We start from the raw sequence: 12,062 nt of genomic DNA on the forward strand, positions 1-12,062 counted from the left end.
TAAATACATGAATTAAAAAATAAATATCGAAATAAATGAATTGATAAATACATGCGTATTTATTCATTTCGACATTTATTTAGTCATTTTTTTATTCGTGTATTTATTTATTTCGATATTTCATTTTTTTTAATTTTGGCATGAAATATCGTCCCTAGCATTGGTCTCCATGTCAATGTTAGGAAATTAAATTCATCCAGAAAGTGGTGGAGGCCATGACAGTGCGGGGCATGCGATCTGTTTACACGGCGAGGCTGGGCGGCGTGTCCTGGGAGAGGGCAGTCGCAACCGACTCTCTCCAGCAGCACTTTGAACGCGGTCCCCGCTTTTTGGGGGCGTTTCGTTAAAATATGCTAGCTTTCGTGACCAGAGCAATGGTAAGTTATCACGGGGGGGAAAATTCTCCATATATATATGTGTGTGTGTGTGTGTATATAAGTATTTTTGCCTTACCATTGTGTTTGGAATCTTGCCCCTGAGAGTGTTTATTTTTATTTATTTATTTTTTAATAATGTAGGTCAAAGTGCTTATTTTTTTTTGTTTATTTCGGTGCTTGCATTGTCGTGCTGATTGGTAGCTGGTGAACAATATACTGTAACTTCACTATCGTGAAGGGGAATATGCTACAGGCACAGTACGCTGTTGGTATGCATTAAGACGTACATGAACGTTAGGCAAACGGCATTTTAAAGCTGGACAGATTTCAAGAATATATCTCTCATTGTGGTTGTGCAAACATTGCTTTTATATTTATACTTAAAACAGTGCACTTTTCCCAAACAGGAACACTTTGAATTTTAAGAAAAAGACACAGGTTGTCTCACTCTGGCCGTGAAAATATTTATACTGGATACATGTAAAACAGGAATGGCATACGGGTATTTACCACAACCACCAACCAAAGTGTTGTGTTTATATAATTGAATAATAAACTTTTTTTTTTAAATCGTATTGCAAAAACCACAGCGTTTGGGCTTGCATGGAAACACAGCTTACAGGTGGTAGTGGGCGGTAATAACGCGTTTAAAAGTTTGAAGGCGGTGTGAAAGTATTGTGTGTGTTTTCTTTGTTTGTTTGGGGTTATTTTTGAGGCTAGCACATTTCAGGAATGAGAACTGTTGAAGTCTTGAAGTTGAAAAATCTCACACGCATTCTTATCGAGTTCAGAGAGAACTTGAACCTCTCTCAAGCACTGAAGCTGTTTGCCCTGGATCAGTCAAAGTCCTTCCAGAGCTCACTGTCACACAGCAAGCTATAAAAAACAGATTGTTCTGAGGCCTGCTGTTCTATATTAAACTCTGTGAAATACTTATTAGGTCTAAGTGCTTCCAAGGTCACTACACGTTTATACAGCTGAGTTTTTATATCTATCTATATCTATATATATATATAATGTTGAATAGGGTGCTTAGGCAGAATTGGGCTTACTGGCTGCTCCGACCTTGGCTGGGTGAAAAATCAGCTTGAGTCTTATACAGCCCCTATACAGTGCTCTCTCTTTACTTCCCTGTCAGATTTACACATCAGAGAAGGCACTTACACAGGGAAATAAGAGTTTTACAATTAATCACACTAATGATTGATCTAATAATACGACACCATTTCCACCTGCCACCTTGAATGTATGTGTGTGTGTGTGTGTGTGTAATATATATATATATATATATATATATATATATATATATATATATATATATATATATATATATATATATATATATGCTATGTGAAGAAGACGGTAGCCTCTTGCAAAGCGAGGAAGATGTCTCAGAAAGGGTAAAGTGCACAGTGCTGTGGAGAGCAGAGTGACGGTGAAGCCTGTGACCTTTTTTTGAACCGGCAGGGTAAGCAGGCTGTGCTGAAGTCTGCCGGGCTGGTGAAGCCGGTGTCTGTCACCAGAATCCCTGGGCGTTACCTGGTGCACCAGGAGGGCCTGCCCAAGCTGCCTGTGCCACCGCTTAGACAGACGATGGGGCGATACCTAGCGGCACTGCAGCCCATCGTCAGCCAGGAGGAGCTGGAGCACACCCGGATGCTGGTGGAGGAGTTCCAGAGGCCAGGGGGCGTGGGGGAGAGGCTGCAGAAAGGGCTGGAGAGGAAGGCCAGGAAAACCGAAAACTGGGTACGTCCCATAACCGGCTGTGGGGTTACACCGGGACCTGCTTGCAAGCTGGTCTTGTCCTTGCAGGCGCTCCAAATTTCATTTTCTTAAGCTGAGGGAACACAAGGCCACTTTTCCAGGAACAGTAGCTTGAAATCTGCTTCCGGGAGACCTAGTTTGAGGTTGCTGTATCAAACCCCAAGCCTCCCCTGGTGTGCCGTGCAGTGGCCTGAAACCTGGTCTACCGAGACTGAGTTCCTAGCCACAGAGGGGCTTCATGTGCCCTCAGCTTTAGCAGAAGTAACTGATTTCAAAACCTTGGTTAGCGTCCCTTTAACTCGGGTGCGTCACATGTCTGTGTTCGCAGCTCTCTGATTGGTGGCTGCAGACGGCCTATCTGGAGTACCGGTTGCCCGTGGTGGTTCACTCGAGTCCCGGAGTGGTTTTACCGCGGCTAGAGTTCCACGACCGCCAGGGCCAGATGTGGTGAGACCCAGACTCCACGTTACATCTGTATCTACAGCCATGTTCCCATCTGCCACTGGCACTGACTGGAAAGAGGTTTCAAACCAGGCCGGTTCTTTTCCAGCATTAGCAGATCAGCATCAATTCAAAGCCGCGAGCTGGCAGGGCTCGATCTCTCCAACTGAAGTTAGTTAATGAGTTTCCCAGGCAAAGGACGCTAGAGAGATGTGGGCTTTAAATCACGGACTACAGAAAACATATTGTGCAGGCTGAACATGAAGGCTGTGGGTGTACTGCAGTGCAGGGGATTCTAAGGAGACCCAGGTTCAGAGAACTGAACCCCATTGTGTTTGCCATGTAAACTCTGTACAGTGTGTTTTCACAATCAGTGTATTTCGATTTCAGTTTAATTTCAATGTATTTTATTTATGTAGCGTCATGCCACAGTATTGCCAAGCGATAACAGAACAGAAATAGGCAGCATCAACAAGTATTAAAAACAACAAAATAACAATACATCATTTATAATAATAATATCAATAAATAATAACACATCTTAAAACAATTGAAGAAAAACAAGAAGTGAATCAGAATGACAGATAAAAACACAAACCACAAAACATAAGCAGACGAAATACAGTGTGTTAAAAAGACTGAAATATAAAAGCAAGTCTTTAATCTTGAAGGCAGTAAATTCCACAATCTGGAGACGTTATAATAACATTAAAGTAGATTGGTTTCAAACTGATTGATTCCTTGTTGCACTAAAGAGCAGTAAAACCCATCTATGCCTAGCCCTTGGGCATAAAGCCAGGCTAGTTGTTTTTTTCCCCCTGGAGTTTGTTTAGGTTTGATCACTGTGTATACTGAGACAGCAAGCCAGTGATTCTAATATGTTTTCCTTGCCTCGTCCAATTAAAACCTTCATCCCATTTTGCATGCTACTAACTACCAATCCCTTTGAGAGACAGTGGTTGCGACCTTTGCACAGGCTTCCCTTTCACACACTTACTAGCTCTTGCATGTGGGCTGAGCCTGGCTACATGCCATCAGGGACCCAGAGTAACGCAACCAGTGCGGTGCAGGCATTGCCCGAAGCCCAAAGGCAGCTGCAGGTTACTGTTGTGACCACAGGAGCGGGACAGAAAATTAGAAACACCTACAGCACACACTTTTTTTTTTTTTTGTTGTTGTTCTGTAACATTTAAAAATATATATATTGTAGTGGAAGGCTCTGTAATCATTTTGTACCTGTTCATTCTACAGGGATGGAAATAAGACTCCCACTGCATAGCACAGTTTGAGCCATTCTGGGTCTTACTATGAGTTTAATAAGATACACCTGAGCTTGGTGCCTGTAACACTGGCTAATCAAGCTGGTAGTAAAACCTGGAATCGGTGAAACTGCTATGCAATCAGAGTCCATCCCCGTTCTATACAGTGGGGGTGAATATAAAGAGATCTCTATCTCTCTCTCTCTCTCTAGGCACGCTGCTAAGCTGATTGCCGGGGTCCTGGACTTTAAAAACATGATTGACAAGTAGGTGATACACCTGTTCTGTCTGCTGGGCTTCTCATTGGATGCTCCTCCTGGAAGATATAAGCCCATTCACAGTGTAATTGTATCTTTTTACAATCAAGCCAATTATTGGTGATGATCTACTTCCCAGTGAACGCTCAAGCACCCTGCTTCTCTAGCATGCTGCCTGCAGATTATTATGACCTGACATGCCATACAGATTGCCTCTGGGCAGTATATGTAGATTGAGTTCATATCTCTGTAATCCACATACTGCGTGATTCTTCCAGCCCTTTAAAAGCAGGTGCTTTAAATGGTCAACAAAGAGCTACCGTCCCTCGGAATAGCACTTTTCCTGCACCTGTTCAGCAGGTACCTCTAAGCTGCTATTAACTCCTGGTACAGTCATTTGTGAAGTGCTTGCACTGATGTCTATTGCTTGTGATCTGTGTGTTCAAGTGAGACTCTGCCGGTGGAGTTCCTGGGAGGGAAGCCCCTGTGTATGAACCAGTACTACCAGATCCTCTCGTCGTGCCGAATCCCCGGTCCCAAACGGGACTCCGTGGTGAACCACGCGCTCAGCATGAAGCCGCCCTCTCACATCACCGTGGTTCACAACTTCCAGGTACCGGAGTCTGTTTTTTGCAAGAGGAGAGCTGGCCAAGGGTTAAAACTCCACAATCGTACCTCTGATTGGCACCAGAAGGGTTCGGACCCCTTGCTTCTTTGAATGCTTATTTCTTGCAGACAGACAGATTATTTTTTTTATAAGTACAGCACAATACATTCAGTGTTGCTGTTGCTTCCTAGTCTGGTTCTCGTCCTATGGAACATGCAACCAGAACGTGTGACCTACAGCGCAGGAAGTCATTAGGGATGAGGATTCTATAGTTTTATAGTTAATTATAACAGTAAATTCTGACAGTAAATTATAACAGTTAATTATTATAGTAATTCGATCCTTTGATATAACCTGCATGTTTTGCAGTGACACGTTCAGGGTCGAGAACTTTGGAGTTTGTGAGGTCAGATGTGTCGAGCTCAGCTCTACAGCGTTATTTCAATAGTAACCCACCCTCTGTGTGTGTGCGTGTTTCCTCCTCCAGTTCTTCGTGCTGGACGTGTATAACAGTGACGGCTCCCCTCTGACAGTCGATCAGATCTACGTCCAGCTGGAGAAGATCTGGAACTCCTCCCTCCAGACCAACAAGGAGCCAATCGGGATCCTCACCTCACAGCACCGGAACACCTGGGGCAAGGCCTACAACAACCTCATCAAAGGTGAGCAGCCCCCAGCACACTGACCCTGTTCTTCCTGCCCAGTTCGAATGTCAGCTGACCTGCTTACCCATCGTGAGGTCTGTCCGTCCGATCTCTTTTGTTTTTTGTTGGCGTGCTCCGGGGTTAATTTGATGAACTCGTACCCCCGGGGTAAGCCACAGCTGCGCTCTTCAGAACATTTTGCAGCAGTGGAGGAACTCCCCTGGTTTGCATCAAGCGGTTTCCCAGTTTGTAGGGGAAAGCTCTGAAGGAATTAGAGGCGGGTAGAGCGTACAGCTCAGAACCTTTTGACAGATCCTTTTGAAGTGTTTATTAGTGATGCAAAGCCCTTGCACAGTCTATCTGTACACTTCTCTGTGGTTGAATCCCCTGCGCCCAGGGATTATACCCAGGTAGAGGTGCGGTGTGTGATCGGGTTGTTCTCATGCAGACAAGACGAATAAGGAGTCGGTGCGGGCCATTCAGAAGAGCATCTTCACGGTGTGCCTGGATGCCCCGATGCCCCGCGTGTCCGACGAGCTGTACCGCAGTCGCGTGGCCACCCAGATGCTGCACGGAGGGGGGAGTCGCTGGAACAGCGGAAACAGGTGGTTCGACAAGACCCTGCAGGTGAGCGAGGCTGGGAGGGGCAGGGTTGAGGGATTGGGGGGCAAGACACCTGAACTTCTCTGGAACTTGTTTCTGTTGAGTCACAACTGTCTCTCCCGCTCTCTCTCACTTCCTCTTGTATTTTTCTGTTCCAATATAATTTTTTTTTAATTAGTTTTGTTAAAAGTATTTTAAACCTGTTTTATTCTTACTCCTGGGTGAATGTTTACTACATACTTCCATGCCTCCTGTGCTCTCTGCTTCATCAGAAAGCAGGCACTGTTGGCTGACCAGTTTGTTTACGTTACCCCAAGGTAGTTCTAGCTGCTGGCGCACAAGCTTCCTTCCTCCCTGAAGCCTTCTGGCCGCTCTGAATAAAATTCTCCTACCCAGTGCTAGCTGCTGAGGCAGGAAGGCTGTCAGTACCACATGTAAGCTCTGTTTCAGCTCAGCTCGTAGTCATGATGTCAGAGAGGACTCTGGTTTTCAGGTGTGCGTGTTCCAGTGCGTGCGTGGTAACGCCTGACTCCATTTCTTTCAGTTTATAATTGGAGAGGACGGGTCATGTGGTCTAATGTATGAACACGCCCCCGCTGAGGGTCCGCCCATCGTAGCACTGGTGGATCACGTGGTGGAATTCACGTAAGGGTCTGGATTCATATTATTAATGGTCCTGTCATGACAGTATTACTGTAGATCCCTGCTCTCGCTTTCAGACAATGATTTGAAGGGCGTGGTTAACCCTGTATGCGCTTTAAATTCAAATTGAATTGTTACTGGTCACCCATTTATTGTGCCGAAAACCCTTTTACATTCTGGCTTTGCAAGTATTGTAAGTCACACAGTGCATGGTCTAGACCTTTTCAGAGTGGAGTTTGAACTACAACACATGAGGTTATCGTAGGTAGCAGCAGTAACTTTGCGTCTTTAGCATGGCCTTTGGAGCACCAGCATGTGCGTCTTGCATAATGCGCTGGAGCTCCCAACTCTCTGCCGATGAGACGAAGCCCAGCAGAGCTGCGGAGTTCGTTTGGCAGGTGAGCCCCTGCCCGCTTTCCTTCGCGCTCCCCCGTCTGAAGCGAGAGTCATCTCTCCTCTCCTTGTTCCCAAACAGAAAGAAGTCGGAGACGGTGCGCTCTCCCATGATCCCCCTGGCCATGCCTCAGAAGCTGCGCTTCAACATCACGCCCGAGATCAAGAAGGACATCGAGAAGGCCAAGCAGAACCTCAACATGTGAGACAGACCCCCACCTCACAGGAATGGGAATACGACTCCTATTGCGTAGCAGTGTCACCCATTCCAGGTTTTACTAACCGCTTGATTAGCTGTAGTGTATAGGCACCAAGCTCCGGTGTGTCATCTTAAACTCCTAGTAAAGTGGATCAAACTGCTATGCAAAGGGAGTTTTCCATCCCTGGGTGAGACCCTGTTGACTATCTGCACCACACATCAGACTGATCTGAATGTCTTCCTCTTTGTCTTTTTGCACCTGGGGCAGTTCTTTTGCTCAAGCGCTGTGTATTTTGTTCCGTCTTTCCCAGGATGGTGCAGGAGCTGGACGTGAAGGTGATGGTGTTCTCCCACTTTGGGAAAGAATTCCCCAAGTCTCAGAAGATGAGCCCCGACGCCTTCATTCAGATGGCCCTGCAGCTTGCTTACTACAGGTAAACAACGTTGTGGAACAGCATGGGAAAGCATGGGACAGCGTACAGCAGGGCAATTCATGGATCTCTCTCTCTCTCTCTCTCTCTCTCTCTCTCTCTCTCTCTCTCTCTCCTCGCCCCCCTCTCAGGATCTACAGTCTCTGCTGCTCCACCTATGAGAGCGCATCCCTGCGAATGTTCCGTCTCGGACGCACTGACACAATCCGCTCGTGTTCCCAGGAGTCTCTGCTCTTCGTGCGGGCCATGGACGACGCAGCCAAGCAGGTCAGCCCTGGACTCCCAGTTTAGAAACACGCTGGCCAATGGTGTGTTAGCCTTAGTGATTACATAGCAGTGTAAGGAAACTAATAGGATGTCTGTAAACGAGTGTGCACAGCCTTGATTGATGTGTTAGTAAGTTTACTTAATTTCCAGTAATCGAAAGTCACACTTCCAGTTCTCATTACACACTGTAAGGAGGTCTTGAGTGCTTCTCAAATGCACGCTCAGATGACTGTCTTCTATATCTTTATGAACTTTTGTGATTGGTCACAACGTGTTGAAGTGTTGAAACACTCAGGAAACACACAACCCTTCTGGAAGCTCCCTCAGTGTGCTTTCATGCCTGTGCTGTTCAGCTGTCCTGCAGCCTCATCATTCCATGACTCTCCTTTCCTTGCATTTCTCTGTAGAACCAGGAGAAGGTAGACCTGCTGCAGAAGGCGATCCAGGCACACAGAGCCTACACTGATATGGTAGGTCCTGGAAGAATACAACTAGAAAAGGCTAACACTGGTATTGTTAAATCCACACGGTTTGAAGTGAACGTCGAAGAACATTTCTGTATGCTTTGAGGACTTCCAGCGAACCTCAGTGGGAACGACCCCATTCCCTGCTTCCGAAGCGCAGTAAATCCTTGCAGAGACCAGCACCAGTTCTAGACAAGCCTGCCTCTCCTCCGTTCCTCATTGCTGCATCTTTCTCATCCTCCTCTCTTGTTCAGGCCATCCAGGGGCAGGCAATAGACAGACACTTGCTGGGTCTGAAACTGCAGGCGATTGAGGACCTCACCACCATACCCGAGATCTTCATGGACACAGCCTACGCTGTCGCCTTGCACTTTAACCTGTCAACCAGCCAGGTACAATCTATAGCCTCCGTTTTCATACCCTTAGCTCAAGTGTTATGTGATCTTAGTGTGTAGAGATTCCCTGGGTTTCCGTACTACAGACCACACGATTTGCCCGTCTCTTCTGTCTGAAGGACGGCTGGATGATTGCATTGCTTTGGTTATTTCCGGTCAGGCTGCGTTGCTTGTCTAGTCTAGGTGGGTCATGAGACCAGCAAGTCTAACGCTTGTCAGGGGAGGCTGGGGGCTCCCGTTTGACCGGTCAGCAGGTGGCCAGGCATCAGACCAGGGGTCAGTTAGAATTACAATTACAGCTGTTTGCTGAAATTACAATTAGAATTAGAATGCTATTTTGTACAGTTACTTAAGATTACCCTGAAAAGTAAGCTCAGCACCTTGCTGTTGACTATTCACAAGCTCGGCGCAGTTCCCCCTGTTGCGTGGTGTTTAAAGCACAGCTCTCGTTTCGCTGTTGTTTTCAGGTTCCTGCCCAGACGGACTGTGTGATGTGTTTCGGGCCCGTGGTCCCCGATGGCTACGGCGTTTGCTACAACCCCATGGCCGAGCACATCAACTTCTCCGTCTCTGCGTTCAACAGCTGCGCCGAAACCAACGCGGCGCGCCTCTGCCACTTCCTGGAGGAGGCCCTGGTCGACATGAGGGACCTCCTGATGCAGACGCCCCGGTCCAAGCTCTGAACGGCCCCCCCCCCCCCCCCCCCCCCCGATCGTCCCGCACCGCTTTGTGTTTCATTGGAAAGAGGGCAGATTACAGAAGGAACGATAAAGAGACAGCTTACTGCCGTCGACCTCTGTCTGGATCAATAGCAAGGCAGTGCGTCTGTTCCAACATAGGACTGCTGATTCCGATTGCAGACAGAGCCGGCTGGTTTTCAGCTCAGGGAGCCCCCCCTACTGTTTCTACAGTGCAACTGCAGTTTGCCTATTTTTAGAATAGGTGCCAACCTTTTGGAGTAACAAATGTTATTCCATTATAATTCACAAAAGTCACACCTGGCCTTTTTATCTTTGCAGGTTTTTTTTTTTTTTTCATTCATGCCTTGTCTGTCACCAGGGGTGCTGTTGTATCTCAGCGAGGAATATTTTTTAGTTACATCTGCAAGAAATCATCAATAGAAAAATATTAGAGAAGTAAGCAAGATAAAAAAAAATATATATATGTGTGTGTGTGTGTGTGTGTGTGTGCGTGTGTAGATTTGACAAACTGCACTATATGTGATGAATATATTATTAAGTGTATCTCAGCTGTGTGCAGTGGATCTTGTTCATTGATAATCCTGCCCTGATGCTAATCTGTGTTTGAACATGCACAGTGTTTAGCTGTGTGCAGTGGATCTTGTTCATTGATAATCCTGCCCTGACAGCTGCAGCACAGATGATATACAAAACATTTGCGATGTGCACAACGCCCACAGAGCAGAGGAATACTGAGCACAATGAATCAGTGGCAGGCTCTTGTACAGCACAGTGTTTGCATGTATAGTGTACTGTTAACATGGGAGAACCATTTGCATATGTCTTATTCTCAAAATGATTAATTTATAATGCATTTATTAGACTAGAAATTGGGAGTTGTTGCAGCGCACAGAAAACATCAGCACATCAATCCTCTTTTCCCTGGAGTTTTACTGAGTGTGCCAACTGGTATTTAATTATTTACTGTATATCATTTTAGAGATGATACATAGAAGAGAGAATTTAAAAAATCAAGAAAAACGTTTTTTATGGAGCTTGGGATGTTGGAAAGCGTTTTTGTTTGGCTTGGTCAGTGCATTTCCAGCTCCTCTCTGGGATAATGAAAATCAAGTGCCTGCATGCTAGTTAACTGTGAATTAGCTGAATCTGTGAATCATCTACCCCTCCTCCTCAAGCGCTGGGCTGGCGTGATGCTGTTTTGCTTGGGGTTAGAGTTCCAGGGCTTTCTTTCATTGTACAACAACAAAAAAAACCTTCCCCTTTCTTTAGGGAAGTTAGGCTTTGAAATCTGCAGTAAAGTCAGTTTCCCAGATTCCAGAGTCATCAGTCTTGAGACGGCTCTTGGCTGTTTTTTATCAGCTGAAATAGAGATGAACCTGAGAACTGAAGCCCTGATGGTGCTTTCCAATCTGTTTACAATGCAGTGCTGTGTAATGGCTCGCATGTTGAGTGCTAAAGGGTTACCTCCAAACTCGTGTTTCGGAATTTTTTAGCAATGTTGGGATTAGGGTACGTAATAAACCGATCCCATAGTGTGCTGATTTTTGTATTAGAACAAGATTTGGGATTGTTCTCCTTTTTCATAAACTGTGCCGTTGGATTGTCGTTTGCATTTGTTGGATTGTGTTTTAAGATTTTGTACTCGGTGCATTAATTTTTTTTGAAATTGTCAATGATCTTGTTTTGGGTGGGGAAGTGTCTATATTGTGCTAAAGCAGAATAACATATCGCTGAAAATCTGGACCCCGCGTGCTGGATACAATAATATCGTCTGTAACTACCGATCAGTCAATAGCGCTGAATTTCAAAATGCTAAAAGAAACTTCGTTCATGTAGAAGGCAGTGGATGACACTGAAAAAGACTTCCAGTCGAAACTCCTGCCATTGAATTGATGCTGTTTCTTTTAGGGTTCCCGGATATAGTAATAGAAAAAAAAAACTACAGCTTGTGTTTTCTGATCGGGTCTATAGCTGGTCAGTGCTAATGTCCGAGGGGCTGTATTTACCTGCTAGTAGGTTACAGCTCTCAGAACGGTGTCTTCTTTCCTGTCTTGCCGTTTGTTTGAGTAGCACCATTGAAAGGTAATGGATCATTGAGCTGTGCTGTATTTTATGATTGTGTCTGTAAGCATGTATGTGATTTAAAGAAGAGCCTTAAGCAGATTTGTGATGTAAAAGAGAATGGTCTGCTGTGCAGCGTGCTGCTGAAGAGAGAAACACAGTCCTTCACAAGCACAGCGAGCTGCAGGGTGTGCAGGTCCTCGAAGCAGACCCACTGACTTCAGGAATGACATCCATGCTGTTCGGAGCACTTTCCTATCGTACTGTTAGAAACCCCTGGAATGATACGTTTATTAGTGTGTTCTGTGTACGGCACGCTTAGAATTTAGAACTCGTGCCAAAAGTGTGATTTCACATCCCCTCCCTTCACCCCAAAATAAAATCAAACTTCAGCAACAAACCTCTCTCCTGTTTAATGGGAGCGTACTCACGCTCTGAGGATTACAGCTAGGATTCTGTACAGAGCCTTGTTTGCTTGTGCCAATATTACACAAGTACCTCTCAGCTCGGATGCCTGGTGCCAATAGGAATAGCTTATATCAAGCGCAGTGGACTGA

The 12,062-nt window shown here is 45.7% G+C and overlaps 1 protein-coding gene across 1 annotated transcript; it reads left to right on the forward strand.

Moving 5' to 3' along the window:
- The first annotated feature begins 53 nt into the window (after positions 1 to 53).
- On the forward strand, positions 54 to 11,707 carry crata (carnitine O-acetyltransferase a). Its single transcript, XM_041242746.1, has 14 exons — positions 54 to 377; positions 1,845 to 2,123; positions 2,470 to 2,588; positions 4,054 to 4,107; positions 4,546 to 4,711; positions 5,193 to 5,367; positions 5,798 to 5,976; positions 6,497 to 6,597; positions 7,070 to 7,189; positions 7,498 to 7,620; positions 7,749 to 7,884; positions 8,292 to 8,354; positions 8,603 to 8,740; positions 9,211 to 11,707. Exons 1-14 carry the CDS (start codon positions 351 to 353, stop codon positions 9,424 to 9,426), a joined length of 1,896 nt encoding a protein of 631 aa, XP_041098680.1. The 5' UTR covers positions 54 to 350; the 3' UTR covers positions 9,427 to 11,707.
- Positions 11,708 to 12,062: the final 355 nt, after the last annotated feature.

The sequence above is a fragment of the Polyodon spathula genome, unplaced genomic scaffold (genome assembly GCF_017654505.1).
Source record: "Polyodon spathula isolate WHYD16114869_AA unplaced genomic scaffold, ASM1765450v1 scaffolds_1422, whole genome shotgun sequence".
NCBI lineage: Eukaryota > Metazoa > Chordata > Actinopteri > Acipenseriformes > Polyodontidae > Polyodon > Polyodon spathula.

What these genes read in the sequence shown, in the direction of transcription:
- crata (XM_041242746.1), top strand. Translation starts at nt 351, where the DNA reads ATGCTAGCTTTCGTGACCAGAGCAATG. An exon ending in GACCGCCAGGGCCAGATGTG is followed by an intron (nt 2,589 to 4,053) that starts GTGAGACCCAGA and finishes CTCTCTCTCTAG; the next exon opens with GCACGCTGCTAAGCTGATTG. An exon ending in CCGTGGTTCACAACTTCCAG is followed by an intron (nt 4,712 to 5,192) that starts GTACCGGAGTCT and finishes TTCCTCCTCCAG; the next exon opens with TTCTTCGTGCTGGACGTGTA.